The sequence below is a fragment of the Cibotium barometz genome, chromosome 21 (genome assembly GCF_041138505.1).
Source record: "Cibotium barometz isolate CiBa-2024 chromosome 21, ASM4113850v1, whole genome shotgun sequence".
Classification (NCBI taxonomy): Eukaryota; Viridiplantae; Streptophyta; class Polypodiopsida; order Cyatheales; family Cibotiaceae; genus Cibotium; species Cibotium barometz.
The window spans coordinates 54,304,522-54,332,078 of record NC_141066.1 but is presented as its reverse complement, the minus strand read 5'-3'; the positions used below and the strand labels follow the sequence as shown (position 1 = coordinate 54,332,078).

General features: G+C 46.7%; 1 protein-coding gene across 10 annotated transcripts; it reads right to left on the bottom strand.

The window, feature by feature from the left end:
• Nucleotides 1-27,091, bottom strand: LOC147627369 (uncharacterized). 10 transcript variants are annotated; one of them, XM_086816012.1, is made up of 7 exons: nucleotides 26,828-27,091; nucleotides 26,658-26,749; nucleotides 26,210-26,276; nucleotides 25,856-25,886; nucleotides 25,621-25,668; nucleotides 279-370; nucleotides 1-190 (listed from the first exon to the last, which is right to left on the bottom strand). In XM_086816012.1, exons 1-7 carry the CDS (start codon nucleotides 26,867-26,869, stop codon nucleotides 104-106), a joined length of 459 nt encoding a protein of 152 aa, XP_086672138.1. In that variant the 5' UTR covers nucleotides 26,870-27,091; the 3' UTR covers nucleotides 1-103. The 10 variants fall into 10 exon arrangements, with proteins under 10 accessions (XP_086672138.1, XP_086672140.1, XP_086672143.1 ...); XM_086816014.1 differs by having other exon boundaries at nucleotides 279-304; nucleotides 26,828-27,088; XM_086816017.1 differs by having other exon boundaries at nucleotides 1-175; nucleotides 279-304; nucleotides 26,828-27,083.
• Nucleotides 27,092-27,557: the final 466 nt, after the last annotated feature.

The window sequence follows — 27,557 nt, the reverse complement described above, 5'->3', positions numbered from 1 at the left end:
AATTTCAACAGGGAATTTTCAATTAGAACCAGAAAAATACATTACAAACCAGGTTTTTCAAGCACTTTGGCTACAAAGAACATGTGGTATGATGTGCTACTAGTCAATCCTCCTCGTTATTGAATGCTTGAGAATCCAATTGGAATGCTATGGGCCCATTGTTTACCAAATGCACCTGCCAGTCAAATTTCTGATCGAGTGAATGCTCCCGCTTTTTGGAAAACAGAAAGCCCACATACAGCCTGTCACAACTGTTGCAAACTATTTACGGAAAATACCTGCCGTTTGACTCCAAAAATGCCATCTGCATTGAACAAGCACCAGAAGTAAAGATTCTGTTCAACTTTGAAGACAGAGACATCCCTAAGAGCTGCCGTAACAAGAAAGAAACGTGGCTACGCAGATGCAAAATGGTGATGTGCTACTCTGAGTCCTGACTATGCAGCACTAGAGCTCTAGCTGCATGCTTCCTTTGCTAGGTGCTTCTGTTGCATGGCTAAAAGAGCAAAGAATATTTCAAGGCTAATTTACACACATCGGGAAAAAAGAGAAAAAGGAGGAAAGTCCCCTAAAAAATGAGATCTCCCCCACTCATTACCGTGGACTGGGAGCCTCCTGCGTCCATCTCCGCACCCACCCATGATACCCACTAAGAGTCTGTAACATCCTAAATGTCGGAATCTATCAAAGCAGTTACCCTAAACCTGAACAGAATCACTACATGTTCATGTAGCATGGCCCACAAGCAGAGAATATCATTACATCTTTATGTTACCCTAAACCTGAAAAGTAGCAATACATGGGCAGGCAGAAAAAATGGGTGAATACCTGAGGTATGCCCTGTCTGGTGGTTATTATAACGAGTGTCCCACCTGGTGAAACTCATGGCGCCCTTTAACACACTTGTTGATACCATCAACGCATATTAAAACACTTAAACATGGCCACAGCCTTAACACATATCCATCATCACTTTGCATAAAACATAAAAGCTGGACAAAACATCCACAAATGCTCAAAATGGAGCTTGCACATGTGACACCGCATAGACGCCGGAATGGGCCGACCCCCCCTTGGAGTATTTTATTACCCAAGGAGAATAATATCATGTACAAGCTTTGAGGGCCTTACTCTCCCCACGGGAGATGCCGGATTATCCATATACAAATGCCATAACACAGCCCAACACGAGGCTACCAAGCCAGAACATAGGCTGTAGAAATGCCGAGCCAACAATATAATCCATATACCTCCGTGTGGGTACTGATTCTTCCCCAAAAACCACGGGTCTTTATGCAATAGAGCTGGTAGAACAAGTACGAGACTCCATTCAGCTGGTACAACAAGTACAATGGTTGGTACTACAGGTACAATGGTTGGTACAATCGGTACAAGGGCTGGTACAGCCAAAATAGTGGCTGGTACAGCAAGTACAGTGGCTAGTATAGCTGGTACAGTGGTTGGTACAGCAGGTACAACAAGTACAAGGGCTGGTACAACCAGTACAGTGGTTGGTACAACAAGTACAAGGACTGGTACAACAAGTACAATGGCTAGAAATCATAATAAATGATTAAATACCCTTGCCTTCGCAATGGAAGCCTCCAAGACAATCCCCAACAGTCGGTATTCTTCATGGGCAGCCTTCAAGAGAGAGAAAGAGAGTAGCCATCATTAGGGCAGCCTGTAACAGCGGTAGAGGCTAGTGTGCAGCAAGAGAGCCTCCATTAATGAAGAGAGAGGGCATCAGATTTGAAAACATGGAACATGGGTTTACCTAATCCCCTCCATAGGACTGTCGGGGTCCTCATCAAGCACGGTGGTCGCACGAATCTCCGCTAGAGCCTCTCGCATGAAGTGGGTGAGTAGCCCCAATGTGGAGCCCTCCATGTCGGCCATGCGCAAAATCCTATACAAGGGAGTCACCGCAATGACAATGGCACACAACTCGCGCCAAAAGGAATCTCTCATGCATAGCCGTTGAACGGCTCGGGCCTTGTCCGCACTAGTCACCAACTCCTCTCTTAGCCATGCGACAAAATCCGAGGAGACCACAGTCATCTGGAGCTTCAGTTGCACGTCGTATAGCCGCTCCAAGAGAAGCCACATGTAGGCAAACCGCGTGGAAGAGGGCTTCTTAAGCTCCAAGTCGCTTTGCTCGCGAAACATAGTGAGCACCTTTATCTTCTTTGTGAAGAAATTCACAATGGATAGGCCTTGTGCAACCACCCTCCTCACCCACTCTAGCTTCCCCACATCCTCCATGAGTAGGTCTAGACAATGGGAGGCACAAGGAGTCCATACAATGGATGGGAACTCCGCCTCTACCAAGCGCCCCATTTTGCAGCAATTGGATGCATTGTCCGCGATGACTTGAATGACATTCTCATATCCGACCTACAAGTAACCCAATGGCAATTTGGCAAATGCAATGACATTCTTAGAAGTTAGAAGCTTGAACGTAGTACATAGTACATAGTACATACCTCTATGATGGCTTGCCGGATGTGACGATAGATAAAGTCCCCCGATGTATTTTGCCCCGCCTTTCCGGTATCCACGGCGCATAAGAAGTATGTGCCGAGAGCGCATGAAACAAGGATGTTCATGATACCTCTCTTCTTCCGATCACTCCATCCATCAGAGAGGATAGAGCAACCATACTTCGCCCATCCTTCCCGCATGGGTGTGAGTTTGTCATTGATTTTTTGCCTCTCGTCATCAAGCACGGTGGTGCGCATCTCATGGTAGGTGATACCATGCCATTCACCATGGGATGGCCCCACCTCCGCAATGGCCTTTACCATTTTGTGCCATTGTGGAACCTTGAGCACATTGAAGGAGAGATTGCAATCTATCACCGTGCGTGCAATCTCCTCATTCGCGGCTTTCATCTTTGCCTTCACATAGGTGAGGTTGTTATTGTTTGCACCGATGGCGGTTTGTCTCATTACCGGAGAGCTCTCCTCCCTTGGCCTCTTTGATTGAAAGTTGGAACCGCCTGAGGCGGAGCCAGAGCCGGATGGGACGGGCGATGGAGTCACGGATGCAGAGGTACCGGACATGGAAGCTCCCCCACGTCCACCTTTGCCTTGGTTGCGGATAAGCGAGTACTTCTTCACTATACCATCCGCAATTTCTTGGGGAGTCTCCTTGCACGGCGCCACTTCCCCACCAAGCTTGGACACATGTGCAAGGAGCCTTGTGACGCTACTTGTGTAACCCTTCCCGCAAAAGTTACGTGTCCATTTCCATGACCCTGAATTACCAGTAGGTTTCTCACCGGTGGTGGTATATAAGGCAAATGCCTCATGCTTGTCCTTTCCTCCGGACCTCATTGCCAAAGTCTAAAGAGAGAGAAAGAGATTGAGAGAGGGAAAGAGAGCTTGAGAGAGAGAGAGAGAGAGATATAGCCTAGAGAGCTTGAGCCTTGGCCCTTGACTCTTGAGCTTGAGCCTTGAAAGTTGAGGCTTGAGCCTTGAGAGAGAGAGAGAGAGAGAGAGAGAGAGAGAGAGAGAGCTTGAGGCTTGAGGCTTGAGCCTTTAAGACTTAAGCCTTGAGAGAGAGAGAGAGAGAGAGAGAGAGAGAGAGAGAGAGAGAGCTTGGGAGCTTGAGCTTGAATGATAAGAGAGGGAGAGACCTTGATGAGAGAGGGAGAGACCTTGAGAGCTCTTATACAAGGCCAAGGCTCAAGCATGGAGGTGAAAGCCTAAAGGGATCCAAGGCCATGGCACATGTGGCATGCCCAACTTCCAAGGGCCAAACGGCTACAACAAACGCGTGAAAGACACGCACAAAAAAACGATCAAAAACGGGCAAAAAAAAAACCGAGCAAAAACGGCGTTTTTTCCAATCTCGGTACGACGGTATCGTTTCTAGACCGAAATGTCCACCACCTGTAACACGTTTCGGATACGTTTCGCTCTGGTAGTTTCACACCGTCCCATACTTTACGTACCTGTGCTGCGGTACACATCCCGCAAACAACTATGTGCCACATGTCCCAATCTAAGAGATGGGTCCTTCCATAAACTTTATCTCTAAAAATATTCCAATTGGTAGACATTCTGTCATAGGCACTTTGCCAACTCTTGGTATCTGCTCAATTCGAGATGTAATGACGCGAATAGAATTTCCATCGGAGTCGGGCCAAAAATAGCAACTCTCCTAAATTTTAGGAGTGTGGTCCTTTGTATTCTAGGATAATCCCCCATTCCCAAAGCTTGTACTTTCCAAATATTTAGACATCCTGGAGTCCACCAGACCCCTTTCATACTGGGAAATGTCCAAGCTGGTGACACCTGGACCCTGCTGGTTGGCTTGTCAGCTAGCAGTAGACAAAATAATTCATAAGAATTGTCCGCTAGCAGCCCCGAGCCCATCCCTTGGGGGCCTGCCTGTGCTAGTGTTGGACTGCCAACAGATTGTAGACAGCTCTCAAAATGCTGCCCAAAAAACCTGCACATCTATTAGGGCCAATTTCCACGCAGGGCATGGTTGGCAAAACAGTGGACGGTTTTGTCTCTTTCTACTTTATTCCTCTTCCAAACTGCAACCGATTTTTCTTACTGGCAACTAGTTAAAGCATGGAAACTAGCCCTTCCATGCTGAATTCCTCGCTTTGCTCATAGTTTCTGTCAAAAAATTCCTCACAGCTTCTGTTTTCTACTGCTCATGTGTGGCATATGGAGCTGCTCATGTGTGGCATATGGAGCCTGACATGACATACATGTAGACTGATATGGTGTGTCTGTATGGCATATAGAGCCTGACATGACATACATGTAGACTGACATGGTGTGTCTGTATGGCATATAGAGCCTGACATGATAGTACATGTATGGCTCGTGCAGCCTGACATGATAGTACATGTGTAGCTTGTGGGGCCTGACGTGGTGTACATGTATGGCTCATGGAGCCTGACATGGTGTGATTCCCTAGGACTAGCTATCCTGGAGATCTTCTGTATTTATGTTCTTGGAAGGTTCCGGAAGGATCATAAGCCTTGGGCATTTCAGCTGATACAACTGAGCAGATGGGTGTTTCTTCCAGTTTAGTTGCACTCATGTGTATGCATGACTTTGATTTTATATTTGGATGACTTGTCTTGTTTGCCTGACAATGCCTTAGATTACTGCATGTGCTGTCCATGGGACCGAGGACGCCTAGGCACCCTATGGCCATGTATGTGCACACCTGTTTGGGACTGACAGGTGGTCTACATGCGTTTTGCAAGTGGTAAGTATCCCTAAAAACCCAATTTACAGCTTTATGATTTCACAAACTAATAATTATGGGTGCAGGTTCACACACTTATAAGTGACCGGGCAACTTATAAGTTGTACACACTAGACATGACTTATTTTATACATGTGGCAACCATAAGGCGCGCACCGGACCTAATTTGCACCAACCACTTGTAGGCGCCCCCTTCTGGACCAATAAAGCACACAATTAAGCTATTTTCAGCGGAGAGGCTCTATTACTAGATAAAAACTCAGATTTGGAGGATGCGCATGCTTTTCTAGGTGCATGGGAGCTGGTCGACCAGTTTTGCAGCTGTTGGCAGCCCTCTACCACCTTCTACCGCAACGGAAACCATCCAGGTGTATGGGGGAAGCTGGTTGACTACTTCTGGGAGATTTTCCTACTGCTGGCCGGCTGTTTACAGCTCTAAGAAGCTGCTGGACAGGGCACTAGAAAGGGCAGTAAGCTGGCCGATTTGTGGTGTAATATGCGGAAGCTTCGGAGAAGGATCGGTACTTCAAAACTCAGAAATCAGCACTCTTTTCGCGACGGAATTAACGCACAAACTGAAAGGAGATGTGCAGAAAATAGAGAGAGAAGGGGGAGATGGAGAGGACACAGTATTGGGTCCCAATTACCCTTTGTAGGGCCCCCACCACGGATGGTGTATTTGCTTTATTAGAATGATGTAAATCTGAAAACAAATACAGAAACTTGACCTTTTCTTGGCTGGAAAACCTGCCCGTGACCTTCAGTCCTTCACCCCTTTGCGTTAGCAACCTCTTGGCTGTCCTGGCCCTTGTTTGCTTGATGCACTTGGTGAATTGTGAGATGACTTCAATGATTATTGGCTGGAGTATTTATACTCCCTTCAGCATCCAGTCGGCCAGCTTCATGAAGCTCCACGACTGGGTCTTATTCAATAAAATGCTTTCACACTATAATAAATGCCGGCCATTCTGCGCATGCTTTCTGGGACAGCTCCTGGCTGCTGGGCATTCTGCGCCGAGGTGTGGGACTGCCCCCTACACCTGGCCGACCTGCTGGGTAGGGGTATTAGCCCTGTCGGCTGCCTGTCCAGCAGCATGAAAGCTGGCCGACAGCCCCTTCCAGCCCATGCCATGGCTGGTGGGCACAGCCTGGGCCCTCCTGGCCCCTTGGGGGTGGTTCTACACCTCCCCCATGCCCACACTAAGGGTGCAACTCTTCGCACTGGGGTAGCCCTATGGGCTGGCCCCATCTCTACATGCAAACCTATATGCCCACAGAGGTCTGGCATCCAGTTGCAAACTAGATACACAGAACATCTGACATCATTCCAGAGGGAGACTCACAGCGCGGACTGGCACTGTTTCATGTGCAGGACAGTGCACACCTGACCTTGGACTCATGTGCAGGACAATGCACACCTGACCTCGGACGACTGAGATGGATCCCTGGCTGACTCGTCCCGGACTGGGCTCACATGGGACCAGTTCACCATCCCAGGTCCTGCACCTTCTGTACAGAAATGTCTACGTGGCATCCAAGTGCGGGATGCACGTGACATCCCCTTCTGCTTAACTTGACAGAAGCTGCATAGCCTCCGAATAATCCGTCAATAATGCCGGATAGTCTTCAAAAAATTCTTTGTCGAGCCATACCGCTTCATGAGTTCCTCGGTCCTGAAACTTCGTGAGAAACTGTCATAGTCTTCGGCCTGAGCCATGCTTGAAACGGTACAGAAGGATCTGTTCTGGAACCATTACTTCTGCTTCATCAATAATGTCTGGTTCCGCTTCGTCTTTGACCTCTGAAGGGGGTGGACCTGCATATGGCTTTAACCAACTGACATGAAATACATCGTGCATAGTCCAACTCGTAGGTAACTGCATAGACACCTCATTAATCTTTTTCCTCGCATCGGTGATCACTTGAAAAGGTTCGTCCCACAAAGCAAGGGCTAAACAAGGCGCTTCTGACAAAGCCACCTTGAGGTTCTGGAATGCCTCCAACGCTCGTGGAGTCATTCGAATCTTTTGCCTTCTTGTTTTCACTCCCTTTAGCAGATCGGTGAGGTCTGCCGAGAGATCAGAAAACTTGTCAATGTGGGTGGAATATGCCTGGCATATACCCACAAATGATCTAATGTCATAAGCTGTAACGGGAGGCGGACGCGTGTATTGGAATCGTATAAATGTGAACAAGATTCTGAGCACTTAACACTTGAGCATTACAACCACAAAGCTGAAAATGACAGTACACCACATAAAGGGGCCGATGATAGGCTGACCCCCCCCCTTTAGGTTATATTACCAAAAGAGTCTGCAAGTACAAGTTTACGGGTGCCTGGGGATTCACCACCAGCCTGCACCTGATTCTTCCAAATACATCATGAATGAATACATTTCAAACAAGAGAATCTGTAGGTACATCCGCCCTACACACAGGTACATCCGCCCTGCACAAGCCTCTTCACAGGTACATCCGCCCTGCACAAGAGTATCACAATCCTCACAGGTACTCCGCCCTGCACAAGATGTAAATGGATCTTTAGGCCCTGTTTCCACGCGAGAAACTGATCCAGAAACCTGTGTTCTCCGCGAGCAAGTGTCCCCAATGCTTGCCCTAAACACCTGTTACACCAGGAATCCCTGAGACACATCCATGCTCACATATTCCATTGCTGTCCGGCCTGTTTTGTGCAATAACCAGTCCAAAACAGCAACTTTCTATCGCGAGAATTCCACCTGTAAAGGGTCCTACAGCCCTGTGGAGGTCCCTAGAGCTGTCCTGTACTGTCCAAGTTGGCTTTGGACACCTGTAACCAACCCAAAACTCGCAATAACCAGAAATTACAGGTCTGAAATTTACCAACCAGCCCTTTAGAAGAGTGTGGGGATCGATATCCAAGCTTGTGTGAGTCCGGGAAGCAAGCAACCAGCCCTGTAGCAACTCCCAAAGCTTCAACCAGCTCTCCAATGTGTTGAATTATGAATAAAACAGCCCAAATGGCCTCTTGAAGGAGGCGCCTTTCTCCAGTGCCACCTATGGGGCTTGGTGGGTTCACATACACGCTGACAAGTGTCCCGATAAGGTGTCCAGGTAGGTGTCCAGCCCATAGTGCTCCATTTGTCCTGTTTGTATAAGTTTAGGTCCAACCAAATGGGAAATGGCCATAAGCTGTCCGGACTTCATTAATTTTGGTCCAACCAAATGCGAACGCATTATAAGTTGTCCGGCCACTTATTAATGAGTGTGGACCTGCAAACCAATAAACTTTAGTAGTAAATGAAATAAGCTGTAAATTGAGTGTGGACGCACTTACCACCTGCAAAACCCATAAGCCCACAGTTTTAGGCCCAAGCAGGAGTGCACACACGTGTCCACAAGGTGCCCGGGCGTCCCCGGTCCCTCGGACTTCACAAGCCAAAATAACAAGCATTGTCCAGGCAGCAAGACAATGTCACACAAAGTAAAATAAAGTTATGGCATGCATCATTTATGCATTGTGCACATGTAAACTTGGAGAACCACCTATCATCATTCTTGTACTTGAAAATATTCCGCCTGCCATCATAACACACCATGTGTGCATGGCCGGAATCCACACGGACACCGCCCGAAAGTCCACAAATGTCCTGCCATGTCCTTGGACTCATATGCATCCACTCATATGATCCATACACATGCCCAGGTATAATACATACATGCATCCGCATGTTTCTAGGCCTGACACGCATCCGCATGTCCCTAGAATATAGGGATTTGTGACATCCCCCCGGCTTCTAATCAGTTGACCGCAACTGAAAAGCCTCCAGATAGGCCTTCAAAAGATCTGGGTAATCCTCGAAGTAGGCCTCATCCATCCATTTCGCATCCAAAGCTGAATAATTCTTGAACTTCACAAGGTACCTACGAACAAGTTTGCCTCCCGCAAGCTTTCGTTCCTTGTGAAAAACAATCTGTTCAGGTTGAAGAATCTCTTCCAGCTCATCCACCTCGAGTGGGTCTTCCAAAACCGGCTCAAACGGTGTCGGTCCCACATAAGGCCTCAATAGGCTCACATGAAAAGCATTATGCATGTTCCAATGATCTGGGAGTACAAGCCGAAATGCAACATCATTGATCTTCTCCAAGATCTGAAAAGGTCCATAGTACCTGTTGGAAAGTTTAGGATACTTTCCCTCTTTTCCTGGCCTCTTCCGAAGGCGTGCCTTTTCAAATTTCAGCAAGACCCAATCACCTTGTTTGAATTGTACATCCCTTCTATGCTTATCAGCTGCCTTTTTATTCTTGGTTTGAGACCTCTCTATGGCTGTCCGTACCTGTGCAAATGCAGTATCCAAGTCTCTGACATAATCATCTGCTGCAAAAATCTCATCCTTTGTACGAAGGATGGGTGGTAGTACCACCTTGCCATAGATAATCTCAAAGGGCGCCTTGCCCGTAGAAGTATGTACCGTATTGTTGTAGGCAAACTCCACAAGTGGCAAATACTTCTCCCAATCCGATTTGCGGTCGGATACATAAGATTTCAGCAAGTCGAGGACGGCTGAATTTGCTATTTCACTTTGCCCATCTGTCTGTGGATGGTAAGCTGATGAGAAGTTCAGCTTTGTACCCATATTGTCAAACAATGCGCGCCAAAATAAGCTTGTGGTTCTAGGATCTCTATCCCCCACAATAGATTTAGGCATGCCATGGTGTTTGAATATCTGTGCCAAAAACATCCTAGCCATATGATCTGGCTTTATTGTCTTGCGCACGGGAATGAAATGTGCCTGCTTGCTAAACCTATCAATAATGGTCCAAATAGCATCGTTTCCCTGTGGCGTCCTTGGCAAATCCATAATGAAATCCATAGCAATGCTTTCCCATGGTTCATTTGGTATAGGCAAAGGCTGAAGCAATCCAGGTGCTTTATGTCGGTCAAACTTGACCTTTTGACATACCATACATTCACGTACATATGCTTCAATATCCTTGCGAATATGTGGCCAAAAGAAATACCTCTCCAAAGCTTGTGCTGTGGCCAAAATGCCTCTATGACCTGCATATGGAGGAGCATGGCACTCATCCATAACCTTATGGCGAAGGTTCTTTACCACACACATACGATTTTGCATCATGAGATATCCATCTCTTATGACATAAGATGGGACAGCAATACCCTCTTGCAAATCAGCCCATACATGTGCAAAATCCTCATCCAGATGATAAGTATTACGCATATCCGATAAGTCCTCATGGTATGCAACTGTAATAGCATGACTTGTGGTCGTCTAGATAAGGCATCCGCCACCACATTCTTTTTCCCTGGAGTGTGTAAAATCTGAAAATGAAACATTGAGAGGAAATTTGCCCATCTCATATGCTTCTCTGAGAGCTTACTCTGAGTCAAAAAGTATCTCAAACTTTGATGATCAGTTTTGACCATAAAATCAGCCCCTAAAAGATAGTGTTTCCAAATAGTAAGGGCATGAATTACAGCCAACAACTCCTTCTCATAAACCTGTAAGTGAAGCTCTGCATGTTGCAAGCGTCTGCTCTCATAGGCAATGGCATGTCCTTCTTGGTTCAAAACAGCCCCTATGCAGTCCCCACATGCATCACATTCCACCACAAAAGGTTTGTGCAAATCCGGAATAATGAGTACCGGTCCCGAGATGATTGCACTCTTCAACTTTTGAAAGGCATCTCTCTCTTCTTGTGTCCATTTAAAGATTGCTTTCTTCTTCGTTAAGTCATGTAACGGAGCGGCAATGAAAGCAAAATGCTTGACGAACCTCCTGTAGTAAGCACATAAACCAAGGAAGCTCCTCACTTCATGGACTGATTTCAGCTCTGGCCATTCTTGCATGGCTTGTATCTTTGCGGGATCCATGCGCACACCATCCTTTGATACAATGTGACCAAGATAGTGAATCTCTGGGAGGAAGAATTCACTCTTTTTTGCATTTATGTAGAGCTGATTTTCCTTAAGCTCTTTAAACACAATAGCCAGGTGCTCACGATGTTGGGCTTCATTCTTTGAGAATACAATAATGTCATCAAAGAATATACCTGTGAACTTTCTATGCTTTCTGAACACCCTGTCCATCATCCTGTTGAAGGTAGCGGGTGCATTTGTAAGGCCAAAAGGCACCACCAAAAACTCATAAAGACCAAAGGCTGTCCTGAATGCAGTCTTGTGTACATCTTGAGGTGCCACTCTCACTTGATGATACCCACTCTTGAGGTCTATTCGGCTGAAACATGCCGAACCTTCAAGCTTGTCCAAGATGTCATCAATGCGCGGAATCGGAAACCGATTCTTGATGGTTATCTTATTGAGGGCACGGTAATCAACACACATCCTGTAAGTACCATCCTTCTTTTGAACAAGAAGTACCGGCGAGCAATATGGCGAGGAACTAGGCCGAATCAAACCCTTTTCCAAAAGTTCATTCACCTGTGCCATAATCTCTTCTTGTTGACTAGCACTCACCCTGTATGGTGGCCTATTAGGTGGAGAGCTACCGGGAATTAGATCTATGCAATGATCTTCCGGCCTCTCTGGTGGCAACCTTGCTGGCAAAGCATTTGCAAAACAATCTTTGAACTCATTCAAAAAGTTAAGCTTGTCTTGATCTAATGCACTAACATCAACACTAGAATGTTCAATGGTATCACGTACAAAAACCAAGTAAGAACAAGCTGATTTCTTTATTGCCTTATTAATTTGTACATGGCTTACAAGAGGTATGGTACTTCCAGTAGTACCAGCATCTATAGAGTGCTCACGGCCTCTATGTACAAAGCTGATTTTCTTCTCTTTGTAAGCCTTAACAGGCTCTAAACGGTGATGCCAGGGCATCCCCAACAAAACATCACAACCTGTAAGAGGAGCCACTAGAAAGCTCTCATAGTCGAGGTAGTCCTGTATATGTACACGGAGCTTACCAATGACCGGAGTTACATCAACCTGTTTGCCCTCAAAGGCGGCATCTGCATTCATTTGCATTCCCATGTCTTCCACATTGAGACCTATGGCGGCAGCCATCTGTACGGATATAAAGTTATCTGTGGAAGCATCATCAAAAAGAAACAAAGCGGGCTGATCCTTCAATTTGCCCCAAGCCTTGCATATGACTCTACTCTTGGGCTCATGCCCTGTATTACCCTGCACATCGGGTACAACATTCACAAGAGGCTTTTGCACATTAGGCTCAGCATTCTTAGGATTCTATGGGCATTTAGGATATATATGATCTTTACTGCCACACTTAAAGCATTTTCCAGCCTTCCTGTACTCTTCCAATTGCTGTTTTGAGAGCCCAAAATTGTGGCGTTTACCCCCCGGCTTCTTTTCGGAGTCATCCTTTGCATCTCGGCCATCTTTGGGAGCATTCTTAGGTGGCTGTCCACCCTTTTTCTGGTCATAACCAGCCCTGAATTTGCTCTTGTTTTGACCTGCAAATGGCTTATTTGTGGGTGCTTTTATGTGCAAGTTCTCCGCAATCATGGCTGAGTGTATAAGCTCCTGTATGGTCTTATTTGGGTACACTCCCAAGCTTTGTTGAATGATGTGATGGAGCCCCGATTCAAACTTTCTCTTCTTCTCGTCCTCTCCAATCTTCATGAAGGGAGTAACCTTGAGAAGGACTTTCCAAAACTTTGCTATGTATGAAGCAACGGACTCTCCCTCATCTTGGGACAGCCAGTCCCATTCCTTGCGTACATCTTTTGCAAAGTTTGGTGGTAAGAATTGATCATAAAACTGAATTTTGAAAGAAGACCAAGTTGGGGCAGCACTTCCATCAAGTATTTTTGCAAGCCACCAATCACTTGCCGTATCCTTGAGATGCATTCCCACATGCCTGAGCATAGACTTTTCCGAAAAGTCTTCATTGCAAAAAGCTATCTCAAACTGTCTAATGAAAGCAAGTGCTTTGGTAGAGTCCATCCGTCCCTGAAAGTTTTCAAACTTTACATCCTTGTCACCGGACTTGAACTCTCGAGGCTTCTTCCTTCTATATGCATCCCTATGTACATCCTGTTCATCTGCATGATGATGATGCCGCGATGAAGATTCACGATCCCTCTTCGTTCTCTCTTGAGCCACACTCTCCAAATGAGTGGAAAGCTCAACACGAGAACGGACATGTCTTCTTGGAGCAAAGCGGGAATGAGTAGAGGATCCCTCATCCTTACTCTTCTCTTGACCTGCATCAAGCCTAGCACCAGGGACTCTTGTCCTTTCAGCATTTGGCACTTGCTGTGCTCTTTCTGCTTGTTGTGCATCATGTGCATCACCATGGGCAGCCATGAGGGGTGGCTTCTTGAAAGCCAAACTACCATCTGCTTCAGTGTATACATCACCCTTAACCATTAGGTATGCAAGTGCAAGCTCTCGGGGTTTCTCAACATCCATTTCCTTTGCAATTGCTTCAAAAGTGACTTCATGGACCGAAGCCTTTGCCTTCGCAGCCAACACCCTTTGTACATCCGGGTCATTTTTCAATGACCTAAGCTCTTCGGTTTCAGCCCTATAGCGTCGCACTTGACGCCTCAAAGATTCCAAATCAGAATGCATAGTGTCATGAGTACCTGCATCTCCATAGACATCATTGCCTGCAGCATCTCTTGCATCCTTTGTACCATGAAATTCACGGTCCTGTGTATTCTCCACACTGTCAGAAATGTGGCTGTCCATGACACTCAAATCAGGTCACCACTTATGATTCCAAGCCTCAGACCGTTTTCCAATGAGGGGAAAAAACTGAGCTCTGATACCAATGTAACGGGAGGCGGACGCGTGTATTGGAATCGTATAAATGTGAACAAGATTCTGAGCACTTAACACTTGAGCATTACAACCACAAAGCTGAAAATGACAGTACACCACATAAAGGGGCCGATGATAGGCTGACCCCCCCCTTTAGGTTATATTACCAAAAGAGTCTGCAAGTACAAGTTTACGGGTGCCTGGGGATTCACCACCAGCCTGCACCTGATTCTTCCAAATACATCATGAATGAATACATTTCAAACAAGAGAATCTGTAGGTACATCCGCCCTACACACAGGTACATCCGCCCTGCACAAGCCTCTTCACAGGTACATCCGCCCTGCACAAGAGTATCACAATCCTCACAGGTACTCCGCCCTGCACAAGATGTAAATGGATCTTTAGGCCCTGTTTCCACGCGAGAAACTGATCCAGAAACCTGTGTTCTCCGCGAGCAAGTGTGTCCCCAATGCTTGCCCTAAACACCTGTTACACCAGGAATCCCTGAGACACATCCATGCTCACATATTCCATTGCTGTCCGGCCTGTTTTGTGCAATAACCAGTCCAAAACAGCAACTTTCTATCGCGAGAATTCCACCTGTAAAGGGTCCTACAGCCCTGTGGAGGTCCCTAGAGCTGTCCTGTACTGTCCAAGTTGGCTTTGGACACCTGTAATAACCAGCCCAAAACTCGCAATAACCAGAAATTACAGGTCTGAAATTTACCAACCAGCCCTTTAGAAGAGTGTGGGGATCCAAGCTTGTGTGAGTCCGGGAAGCAAGCAACCAGCCCTGTAGCAACTCCCAAAGCTTCAACCAGCTCTCCAATGTGTTGAATTATGAATAAAACAGCCCAAATGGCCTCTTGAAGGAGGCGCCTTTCTCCAGTGCCACCTATGGGGCTTGGTGGGTTCACATACAGGCTGACAAGTGTCCCGATAAGGTGTCCAGGTAGGTGTCCAGCCCATAGTGCTCCATTTGTCCTGTTTGTATAAGTTTAGGTCCAACCAAATGGGAAATGGCCATAAGCTGTCCGGACTTCATTAATTTTGGTCCAACCAAATGCGAACGCATTATAAGTTGTCCGGCCACTTATTAATGAGTGTGGACCTGCAAACCAATAAACTTTAGTAGTAAATGAAATAAGCTGTAAATTGAGTGTGGACGCACTTACCACCTGCAAAACCCATAAGCCCACAGTTTTAGGCCCAAGCAGGAGTGCACACACGTGTCCACAAGGTGCCCGGGCGTCCCCGGTCCCTCGGACTTCACAAGCCAAAATAACAAGCATTGTCCAGGCAGCAAGACAATGTCACACAAAGTAAAATAAAGTTATGGCATGCATCATTTATGCATTGTGCACATGTAAACTTGGAGAACCACCTATCATCATTCTTGTACTTGAAAATATTCCGCCTGCCATCATAACACACCATGTGTGCATGGCCGGAATCCACAGAGGCACCGCCCGAAAGTCCACAAATGTCCTGCCATGTCCTTGGACTCATATGCATCCACTCATATGATCCATACACATGCCCAGGTATAATACATACATGCATCCGCATGTTTCTAGGCCTGACACGCATCCGCATGTCCCTAGAATATAGGGATTTGTGACATAAGCAGTCTGAGGTACTTCCCAGTTAACAATCTCGGCCACTTTAGCCGGATCAAGTCGAATGCCGTCGGCACTAATTATATATCCCAAGTAATGTACCTGGAACAGATAAAATTCTGACTTCTTTTCATTGACATAGAGCTCGTTGCTTTCCAGCAACTTAAGGACTTTCTCCACATCAATGTCGTGCTGCTCAACTGTAGCTGAAAATATGAGTATGTCGTCCAGAAATATGAACACACACACTCCAATCAACTCCTGGAAAATACGCATCATCATGCGGTTAAATGTAGCTGGGGCGTTCGTTAATCCAAATGGCATAACCACAAATTCATAGTGGGCCCGTTCGGTACGGAAGGCTGTCTTGGGGATGTCCCCCTCTACAATCCATACCTGGTGGTACCCACTCTTTAAATCCAGTTTGGAGAACACTTTAGCTCCATTCAGCCTCTCGAGAATATAGTCAATTCGAGGCATCGAGAATCTGCTCTTGATAGTCAGCTTGTTGAGTGCACGATAATCGAGACACAACCGAGAAGACCCATCTTTCTTCTTGACAAACAAGATCGGTGCTGCAAATGGCGACACGCTGGGGCGGATGAAGCCATCTTGCAACAATTCTTGGAGTTGGCGGTCCAACTCCGATTCCATTGCCTTAGAAAGGCGATACGGAAACTTGCTCGGGGGTTCCAAGCCTGGGAGGAGGTCAATCTTGTGATCCTCCGGTCTGGACGGGGGAAGCTGGGGAGGGAGACTGTCCCGAAGAAAAATCTTCTGGAACTTTTCATGGAGAACCGAGTACTTCTCGGAAGCACTGGCCACCGTCTGGGCTGTCTGGATGTAAATCATCGCACACTGTGCGCCTTTCCTGACTGCTCGCTTAGCCTGCAAGTGGCTTATGAGCGGAAAGTTTGGAATACCTGGCTCACACTTAATGGTCACCGGGGTGTTTGACACATTCCGATCGATTTGGAACGTGTGCTTGTCCCACTTGACATCAAGAAGAAACTTGTGAAACCACTGGATACCCAAAATTATGTCTGCTCCTACAAGAGGGGCAACCATAAAGTCACGCACAAACTCTATGCCCTGAATCACTAACTTAGCACCTAGAGCTTCATACTTGACGCTCGTTGTCATACCTGTGCTAAAACCCTCAACTTGTTTGTCCACTGGAGTCAGCTCGAAACGGGCACGCCTAGCGGCCTCTTCCGTGATCACATCCTCCGTGCTGCCGCTATCAAACAAGACGACCACTCTCTGGCCACCTATGTAGCCAAAGGACTTGAGCAATTCGTTGCGCTCATACTCCTGGTCATGGGCGCCCTTCTGCTTATCTTCGAGCTCCCGGCTAATAATTGCTCCAACTGAAGCACCGGGGGTTGAAGAACTAGGGGTAGCCACTGGGGTCTGTGTGGGAGCTGTGCTCACCACGGAAGGTGTGGAGGCGGCGGCGGCCTTTGGAGGCTTCTTCAGACAATCCCGAGAAGTATGTCCTTTTGTGTGACAAAAGAAACATCTATCCTCCTTCGTGTACTGAGAAAGCTCCTCAGCACTCAACTTGCCACCTGTCTTGCCTGCCTCCGCTTTTTGGTCTGGAGTAAGCTTAGACGCATTGTTCGAGTTCTTGGAGCCAGAGGCTCCCGGGCTCTGTCCTGGGGAAGACCCCGTCTGGTTCTGGCTTTTGCCCCCCGAGGCGTTAGCCTTGGGAGAAGCCGGCTGGGAAGTCTTGGGCTTGCCACCATTGTGTTTCATTTCTGCACTCTGCACAAGCGAGAGTGCGTCCTCAAAGGTGGCTGGCCTAAACATACGCACCTCCCATTGGATTTGCGTGTCCAGGCCATACAAAAACTGCCCCTTCTTGTCCGTATCAGATAAGCCTAATTGCAGACACAAGGTCGAAATTTTATTGGCAAACTGAAGGACTGGTTGCGCGTTCTGACGCGCTCCCCTGAACTCGTCTTCGAGTCGCTCAAGGTAGTGGGGCGGTAGAAACCGCTGCTTAAGGTCGCGGACGAACTCGTCCCACACATAAGCTGCCATACCTGCTCTGGTGTGGGCATGAGCCCACTGAGTCCACCAAGGAATGGCCTCACCTTCCAAGTACCAACTAGCTAAGACCTTGTCAATATCTGTTTTCCTAACTGCGGCAAAGTAAGCTTCAAATTGATGTAACCATGAATACAGAGTAGTGGGATCGAGTTTACCATTATACTTACTGAAATTCATTTTCTCGGGAAAATGATTCGAGGGCGCCGCAGGTGTCAATCTAGCGTCCAAAGCTCTGAGGTAACGCTCGTGTTCCACTCGTCGCATGGCGTCGTCTTCTCATTGTCGAATCTCCAATGCACGCATCTGCATCTCAAGCAAGGAGCTTGGCTGCGGCTGTGACCCCGTGAGAGGGTCCCTGTGACGAGGATCTGGTATCTGGGATACGGAAGGAGAGGGAGGAGGAGATGGAAAACGCGACGCTGGAGAGCGAGAACGCTCCTCCAGAGCCAAAATCCGCGCCTTCTGCTCATCCAACTTGGTTGTCTGGTCTGCGATTGCTCGCATCATCTGCTGGAACATGTCTATGACACTCAAGCCGAGTGCCCTAGCTGGGTTGCCTGGTGCACTCTGGTCCCATGGTTCTGGTTCTCTCTCGTCGCCAAAGCTCGCCATAGCGGGAAAATGCAATTCCTTTCCGAAACGCAATCTGACCATCCACTATCTGTGTGGGAGACTTCCGGAGGCTTCCGGAGGCTAAAAACCAACCGTCCTTCGAGGGACAGGAGTCACTCCGAAAGGGGTAGTCCACCGGCGTCTAAAAACCAACCACACGAGCGAAAAAAATTTCTGGTTTTCTTTGCTGAATCTTTGTCCTTGAAGTGAGCTCTGATACCACTGTAATATGCGGAAGCTTCGGAGAAGGATCGGTACTTCAAAACTCAGAAATCAGCACTCTTTTCGCGACGGAATTAACGCACAAACTGAAAGGAGATGTGCAAAAAATAGAGAGAGAAGGGAGAGATGGAGAGGAAACAGTATTGGGTCCCAATTACCCTCTGTACGGCCCCCACCACGGATGGTGTATTTGCTTTATTAGAATGATGTAAATCTGAAAACAAATACAAAAACTTGACCTTTTCTTGGCTGGAAAACCTGCCCTTGACCTTCAGTCCTTCACCCCTTTGCGTTAGCAACCTCTTGGCTGTCCTGGCCCTTGTTTGCTTGATGCACTTGGTGAATTGTGAGATGACTTCAATGATTATTGGCTGGAGTATTTATACTCCCTTCAGCATCCAGTCGGCCAGCTTCATGAAGCTCCACGACTGGGTCTTATTCAATAAAATGCTTTCACACTATAATAAATGCCGGCCATTCTGCGCATGCTTTCTGGGACAGCTCCTGGCTGCTGGGCATTCTGCGCCGAGGTGTGGGACTGCCCCCTACACCTGGCCGACCTACTGGGTAGGGGTATTAGCCATGTCGGCTGCCTGTCCAGCAACATGAAAGCTGGCCGACAGCCCCTTCCAGCCCATGCCATGGCTGGTGGGCACAGCCTGGGCCCTCCTGGCCCCTTGGGGGTGGTTCTACACCTCCCCCATGCCCACACTAAGGGTGCAACTCTTCGCACTGGGGTAGCCCTATGGGCTGGCCCCATCTCTACATGCAAACCTATATGCCCACAAAGGTCTGGCATCCAGTTGCAAACTAGATACACAGAACATCTGACATCATTCCAGAGGGAGACTCACAGCGCGGACTGGCACTGTTTCATGTGCAGGACAGTGCACACTTGACCTTGGACTCATGTGCAGGACAATGCACACCTGACCTCGGACGACTGAGATGGATCCCTGGCTGACTCGTCTCCCGGACTGGGCTCACATGGGACCAGTTCACCATCCCAGGTCCTGCACCTTCTGTATAGAAATGTCTACGTGGCATCCAAGTGCGGGATGCACGTGACATGTGGAGGAGGAGATTCCCTACTGATCGGAGACCTTCAAGCTTGTGTACTGCTGCTGGTCGATTTCTATGGCTACTGAGAGCTGGTCGACTGCTGTAAACAGCCCTTCAGGGCTGGTCGACTTATTCTGTGAGCCATGCAGGAGGAAGGTGAAGATGCAGGATTGTCCCGGGCTGATGTTGTAACACGCGGAAGCTCTGGGGGTCTTCTTTCAGCCCTAAACACTACTGGAAACCATCTGATGCAAAACGCATATATGGAGAGAGAGTAGAGAGAGAGAGATGTGCTGGAAATTCAGTATATTACTATAGTACAAAAAGGGTACTTTGCTACAGCCCTAGGCTGCCTTCATAAAAAGGTGGTAAACACCCTAGATCTGGTCCCTACTTGGACCCCTAAGACCCAATCCCTAGAGGATTGAATGAGTTCATCAATGGGCATACACGCCTATTTATAGGCTATTGGATTTTCTTGGAGTGCTGGCCAACCAGCAGTCAGTCGGCCAGCCGATTGGTCATAAATGCCTTAATCTGGAGCGCCTGCACAGCCGCCTTGCCCCTCTCGTACAGCCGACATCTGTATGCAGCCGACAGCACCAAGTCATGCAGCCGACAAAGTATCCACGTCCTTCTCCAAGTCCAACCTTGGCCCAAAACTGTAACATGCTGTAACACGCGGAAGCTCTGGGATTCTTCTTTCAGCCCTAAACACTCTTGGAAAACCATCTGATGCAAAACGCAGATATAGAGAGAGAGTAGAGAGAGAGAGATATGGCTGGAAATTCAGTATATTGATATGGTACAAAAAGGTACCTAAATCTGTAGCCATGGGCTGCCTTACATAAAAGGTGATAACACCTAAATCTGTCCTAAACTAGGACCCATTCCCTAGTGGAATGAATGAGTTCAATGATGAGCACACTGGCTTTTTATATGTGTCTTAGACACTTGGTATGCTGGCCAACTGCTGGTCGGCCAGCCATAAATGCAGTAAATGCGTTTTAATACAGCCGACTGGTCCTCCTTCTAGCCGACTGGTCCTCCTCCTTGCGCCTGCTGCTGCCCCTGTCCTCTGGTTCAGCCGACCACTTCAGTGAGCAGCCGACAGCCTTGGGTGCCCAGCCAGCAACCCCTTTTCTTGCAGCCGACAGCCATCTGACCTTCAGCTTGCTCTCCACGCCTGTCTCCAGTCTACACTGCCAAAAGTGCTCTGTGCTCTATCATCCTGGTTTTTCTACCTGGTTCATACTCTTTATCTGGCTGCCTCTTCTGGATCTAGCCCTGAGAATGTCCATGGCATCTATGATGCACATGACGTCCTCCTCTGCTAAACTTGATGACAGGATTCCAACCTGCTCTTGGATGACTGTCATCATCCCAATCCTTTCCCGAAGTCCCTCTGTCATCATCCATCCCAGGCAACCCCTTTTTCTCTGAAAACCCGGCCTGTTCTCCAAACCACTCTGTCTCTGACGAAGATCTATGCATCTGGTTTCCTCTAGTCCACAATCCATTCCTACCCTGACTCTGAACACCGTCTTGGTCTTCTTTCCTGAGAAATGAGTCTGGCACTCTCACATCACCCTTGGAGGATAAACCTCCCTTGGGACCGTTGCCCGAGAACCTATCTGGCTCACAAGACTGCCATCCCCTCTGGCACTGTGGAACACCACCAACAAACCTCCTGGGAGTTCTTCCTTATCTGTGTTCCTTGCCTTGGGCTTTTAATCCGTGTACTTTCCTGTACCTTGGACCTATACACCATCATATGGAACTGAATCAGTGTTTAGCTTTGCTAAGCCTGATGCTCTGATACCAATGTAACACGCGGAAGCTCTGGGAGTCTTCTTTCAACCCTAAACACTCTTGGAAAACCATTTGATGCAAAACGCAGATATAGAGAGAGAGTAGAGAGAGAGAGATATGGCTGGAAATTCAGTATATTGATATGGTACAAAAAGGTACCTAAATCTGCAGCCATGGGCTGCCTTACATAAAAGGTGAATCTGTCCTAAACTAGGACCCATTCCCTAGTGGAATGAATGAGTTCAATGATGAGCACACTGGCTTTTTATATGTGTCTTAGACACTTGGAATGCTGGCCGACTGCTGGTCGACCAGCCATAAATGCAATAAATGCGTTTTAATACAGCCGACTGGTCCTCCTTCTAGCCGACTGGTCCTCCTCCTTACGCCTGCTGCTGCTGCCCCTGTCCTCTGGTTCAGCCGACCACTTCAGTGAGCAGCCGACAGCCTTGGGTGCAGCCAGCAACCCCTTTTCCTGCAGCCGACAGCCATCTGACCTTCAACTTGCTCTCCACGCCTGTCTCCAGTCTACACTGCCAAAAGTGCTCTGTGCTCTATCATCCTGGTTTTTCTACCTGGTTCATACTCTTTATCTGGCTGCCTCTTCTGGATCTAGCCCTGAGAATGTCCATGGCATCTATGATGCACATGACACATGCTCCTAAACTCTGGTCTTTTTCTGGTTGCCCCTGCTGGACTAGCTGAGGAACTTGTCCATGGGCATGACAGATGTGGGAGTGCTATGAGCTGTCTATAGTTGTCCTACTTGTGCTTGATACCGGGAATGCTCTCTAGTGCTGAGGATCGTCATCAAATTCATCATATGTTTTTGTTTTGCTTTCATACTGTACTCGAAGAGATAGGTGCTAGCCAGTGGAGAATCTCTGGGCACCCGTGAAGTTGTATTTGGAAGCAGACCGTGGTCACAAGGAACGGAAGGGACGGATGCTTGGAACAGCGGGACGCCGAGTCAAGACGGATCGGGAATGGGGACGGCAGGGGACGGTCGGTTGTCCCCCTGGAGGTGTCCCCCACAAGGGACAGAGATGGGGACGGCTGCAGGAGCGGGGACAGCACTGTGGGGGACGGCAGGGAGCCGTTGCACGCTGTCCCGACTGTTTTTGGGCCGTTTCTAGCCGTTTATGGCTGTTTGGGTGGCCGTTTGGGGATGCCTTGAGGCTTGGCCTTTGAGGCTTGGGCCTTGGCCCTTGCCTCTCTCTTGCCTTGGCCTTTAGGCTTGGGGCCTTGGCCCTTGGCCCTTGCCTCTCTCTCTCTCTCTCTCTCTCTCTCTCTCTCTCTCTCTCGCCCTTGCCTCTCTCTCTCTCTCTCTCTCTCTCTCTCTCTCTCTCTCTTTTGAGTGCCGTTCCCTCCCCCGTCCCCATTCCATACTTATGGCCGTCCCCCGTCCCTTGTGACTATGAAGCAGACTCCTTTTTGGTAATCTAACCATAAAGGGGGAAAGGGGGAGGGAGGGGGGTCAGCCCATCTTTTGGCCCCTTGTGTGGTGTACTGTGCAGAGTTGTCATCCTTCTTTTATCTGGCATGCTTATGTGTATTTTCACTTTTCATGATTGATAAGATTTCCGTGTTAAAGTTGCCCTTCCGTTACAGTTTCCGGCCTGCACATTCTCATGGGCAAGGTTGCCTTTTTGACCGGAATCCTTGGACTTCAAGATTGAGGAGGAAAGGCTAAAATCCAAACGTTTAATGTAATTGTTGATATGCTTCCAAGTTTTTGATGCCCAAAACCTTTGCTTGAAGCCATCATTTGCATTCATCATAACACCTTTTGAAGAAGTTAGAAGCATGTAGAAGGCCAAAGGTCAACCCTATGGAGTAGACCAAGGGCCTAGAAGATGTATAGACATCTCATGTCACCTTTTTGTACTATAATACAAAAAAACCTTGACACCAACTCTCTCTCTCTTCTCTCCTCTATCTTAATCATGTTCATTTAGCATCTTGTTCTTAATCAGGCTTAGGGCTGTGAATTAAGCAGTAATGCATGCAACATTGGTTTCAAAGCATTCAGGCTCACCCACTAAGCATAGTCCCAAGGAGGTGCACATATCCATCAGAAGAATGCAGCCAAGGTAGTATATCGAGTGGTCTGCAAAACAGGTAAAGTTGGACGAAAGCATTCTCTAGGAGTATCCAAAGACCTAGCAACAAGCATGATCAATTCGGGCAAGTGACCCGCCGCTGTGTTAAGAGAAAGGGATAGCAAGCATGGGGACAGCAATGGAACAGATGCTCGATTCTTCACCAAGGCTTGGAAGTGGAGTTTAGAAGTGGAATGTGTTCAAGCCAAAAGTCAAAGTCAAAGTAGAAGGTCAAAGTCAAAAGTCCAGGGAGGAAGGAAGGATGACAAAGTGTCCACCCCGTCATTAAGTTTAGCAGGAGGGGATGTCACATGCACAGCAGTGCCATGGCATAATCTCACCATATTTTAGCATAATCCTTGTTTGGGACAGCATCATAAGCATACTAGGGGGCATGGGTACCCAGCTAGAAACAACAAGACACTCATACGGTAGTCGGGAACCACATGGGACCCATGCAGGCAGTCGGTCAGGTACTATTCAGTTGGCCAACAGATTTGGGTAAGGATTGAAGTCAGCGAAGCATTTATAGTAATGTTTTATGTAATATTCTAGTCCACAATAGGCCGACAACAGCAGTATAGGCCGACCAGCACCTTCTTGCCATATATAAGTAGAAGCCATCATTTGCATGCATCATAACACCTTTTCAAAGAAGGCAAAAGCTAGTAGAAGCATGTAGAAGGCCAGAGGTCACCCCTATGGAGTAGACCAAGGGCCTAACAATTCAAGTCACCTTTTTGTACTATAATACAAGAAAACCCTGACACCAACTCTCTCTCTCTCTCTCTCTCTCTCTAGCATAGACGGAGGTTGCAGCGGCAGATTCGGATTATTCTTGCGAGGCATGCGAGACACCCAGTCAGGGTGCTGACCACAGAGGATATTGAGGAGATCCGCCAGTGTCCGATGCGGCACATATTATGAGATGGAGGTACCTCCATAGTGTACCTTCCAGTTCCAGTTTCATTTTCTAGGTGCCAGTAGTATCATCTTTATTTTTCATTTTTCTGGGTTTTTTTTATCCAGACATTGTATCAGATCCACCATGATGTAACTTTTGGTCTCATAGGTCATTATGGCCTTTTGAAGACGTTAATATAACATTTCATTTCATTTCATTTCATTTCTCTCTCTCTCTCTCTCTCTCTCTCTCTCTCTCTCTCTCTCTCTCTCTCTCTCTCTCTCTCTCTCTCTCTTGCCATATATAAGTAGAAGCCATCATTTGCATTCATCATAACACCTTTTCAAAGAAGGCAGAAGCCAGTAGAAGCATGTAGAAGGCCAGACCAAGGGCCTAGAAGATGTACAGACAATTCAAGTCACCTTTTTGTACTATAATACAAGAAAACCCTGACACCAACTCTCTCCATCCGGCAAAGACCCATGCTAGAGCTCCTAGGATGATTACCACTCTAGCCATATACTGTTGTACTTCACTGTCACTTTTGTACTCCCCCATAGTCATGTATTCATGTATCCATGTACTCATGTACCCCATTTTGACTAGTAGCATTAGCTTCCCACTCTCCCTAGTTGCTGCTTCCAGATGCTCCCTACTGATGTATTGTAGGGCTAGTCAATTACCTTCAGTTCTTTCTTTTCTTTTACAAATAGTGTATCAGATGTCACATGGTTGTAACTTTGGTCTCATAGGTCACTTTGGCCTTTTGAAGACGTTAATATAACATTTCATTTCTCTCTTCTCTCCTCTGTCTTAATCATGTTCATTTTGCATCTTGTTCTTAATCAAGCTTAGGGCTGTGAAATATGCAGCGAAGCTTCCGCGCATGCAACACTACAAGCACTAGAATCTCCCATTATAAACGTGCAGCTACTCAATATTCATGCTGCATGCATATGCAGGTGAAGCTGGTTGTTCAATGAAATTGCTAAGACCACTAAACAGGCTATATTACTTAACAAGTTCCTAATAGGTGGCTTCCAAGATCCTTGGGCTAACAACTAGAGTCATGCTATCTCCATGACCTGCTGGCCTACAACACATGGCACTCCTTAATAAAGTGCACGGCTGACTAGAAGTTGTTTCCTACATCTTGCTGGCTAGGTGAGATAAAACCATTTTCCTACCCATCTAGAGCCATTTTTATTATAAAACACCGTTACCCTTGCTTACCTTTGACCTTGTCTATGTTGTATGCTTGACAGAACCTTTCAAACAAAGCTGCATAGAAAGGTTTGGCTTGATGAGAGGGCATTGCATCGTGAAAATCCAGTCGGTTCCCTTTAAAAACTCCATACAAGGTAAACTGGCTAACTGGAACCAAAAATAATTATCGTTTTAAACTGGAAAAAATAAATATGGTCTTACTGCAAGTAAATATAGAAGAGCAACCATGTGGAGGACAAACCTAGAAGAAGCTCATAATTCTTTTGCATGACCTGGGGAAAAAAGAAAACCAAGAAATTAGAAAAAAACAAGGGATTATGAATAGTCATTTCAACACTGTCTAACAGCATAATCTTTCAGTGTCCTTATTACCAGAAGAAATTGCTGATTAATAGAAACAAAGGTTAAAGTCTAGCACCTGATATACATACATACTCACGTACGTACATACATACATACACAAACTCACACAAATATGCATATGCATGTGTTTATATGTCTGTATGTACGTACATACATACATATGTATGTATGTATGTAACTCAAAAATGAAATGCCAATTGATTTGATGTGTCTAATGTACTAAGAAACTTACACTCTGATTTGATGGGTTGCCAGTCTCCGCATTATTAAACATGGGCATGTTTAGAACCTTTTGGCATCTATGATGACGGCACATTAGATACATCAAAAAATCTCTAACAATTATGAATTGGGAAAAAAAAGCAACTTTGAACTGATCTTGATCACACCCACAAGCAGTGTTTAAAGAAAACTAGACATGCATTATTTGACCTGCAAAGTTTATGTTCTCTATAATAAAAATATATAACTATTCATATCCAAAACCTTCAAAATCTTGATGTTTTAGCATAAAACTCTCCGAATTTGGAGGGGGAAAATTTGCGAGATTTAAAGCTTCCATTTTTTTGCTTTCTGGAAAAAAAAAACTCGCAAATTTGTCTCACAAACAGAAAAGTTTAAAAAAACATTTTTTTAAAACCATTTTTTTAAAAAAAAAATTGAACATTCATGCTGCGTACATGGAGTCTGCATCAGCTTCAGTGTCGGAATTGTAAAATCCAACCAGCACAAGCAGGCCAGGCCCTATCTGTGAGACGGTCCGCTGGTCAACCTGCACATTGTTTTTCAAACAATTATCAGAGAAGCGATGGCGATGCCCGGAATTTTCCAAAAAACAGGGGCTCTTCACCTCCACACGAGCTGATTGAACCCGCTGCACCAAGGCCCTCATTTGGACTTCGGTTGGTTGGATTCAGATTGGGGCCTTCAAAGCAATCTTGAAATTGCGGCGCCCAACACCAAGTCTGACCGGGTTAACCAGTTTCTCTAAGTGTGAACGTTCTTTATTAGATCTCAATAGACACGTAGCCATACTGGCTGACAGCCATCAGATTGTGACGAGGTTCTCGTCTTTGCAAGACTCCGGTTCAGCCAATCAGAAGGTATTTTTAAGATGAGAAACAATATGCTAATCCTATTTATCATATTGTTTGCGTTCCAAATCAGTTTTCCCATGGTGATTTATCATATTGTTTCTCATCATGCTAATGATCTATGCACTCAGCTCACCTCTATAGAAGCCCCAACATACAAGTCTCTTCCTGAAGAAGATGGTGCTCGTACTGCTACCCTTGGTGGTCCAGTTCCAAATCTGATTTTTGTAGGTGATACAATCAATTATTCTGAGATGTAACATGATTTCACTAATGCTTGGGATGGATTTCCTTATGTTGAAAGTATAGCACTACAATTGCTGCTCGTGTTCAACATGCTCAAGCTCAAAACAATGTTCTTCAAAGCATGGAAGAAGGGAAGATTACTATGAAGATTCGAGCGCTCGTTGTGCCGTGAAGATGATGAAGATGCCGAAGTTCGTGAAGATGATAAAGCCACTCAGTTACTAATGCTCACTTCAAGCT

Bases quoted from the DNA above. Each gene is read 5' to 3' on its own strand.
- LOC147627369 (XM_086816007.1), bottom strand. From the start codon at position 26,869: ATGAGGGCCTTGGTGCAGCGGGTTCAATCAGCTCGTGTGGAG. The intron at 25,887-26,209 runs GTAAGTTTCTTA...TTTTTTCCCCAG, and splicing joins GCAACCCATCAAATCAGAGT to GTCATGCAAAAGAATTATGA. The intron at 191-278 runs GTATTTTCCGTA...TCACTCGATCAG, and splicing joins TTTTTGGAGTCAAACGGCAG to AAATTTGACTGGCAGGTGCA.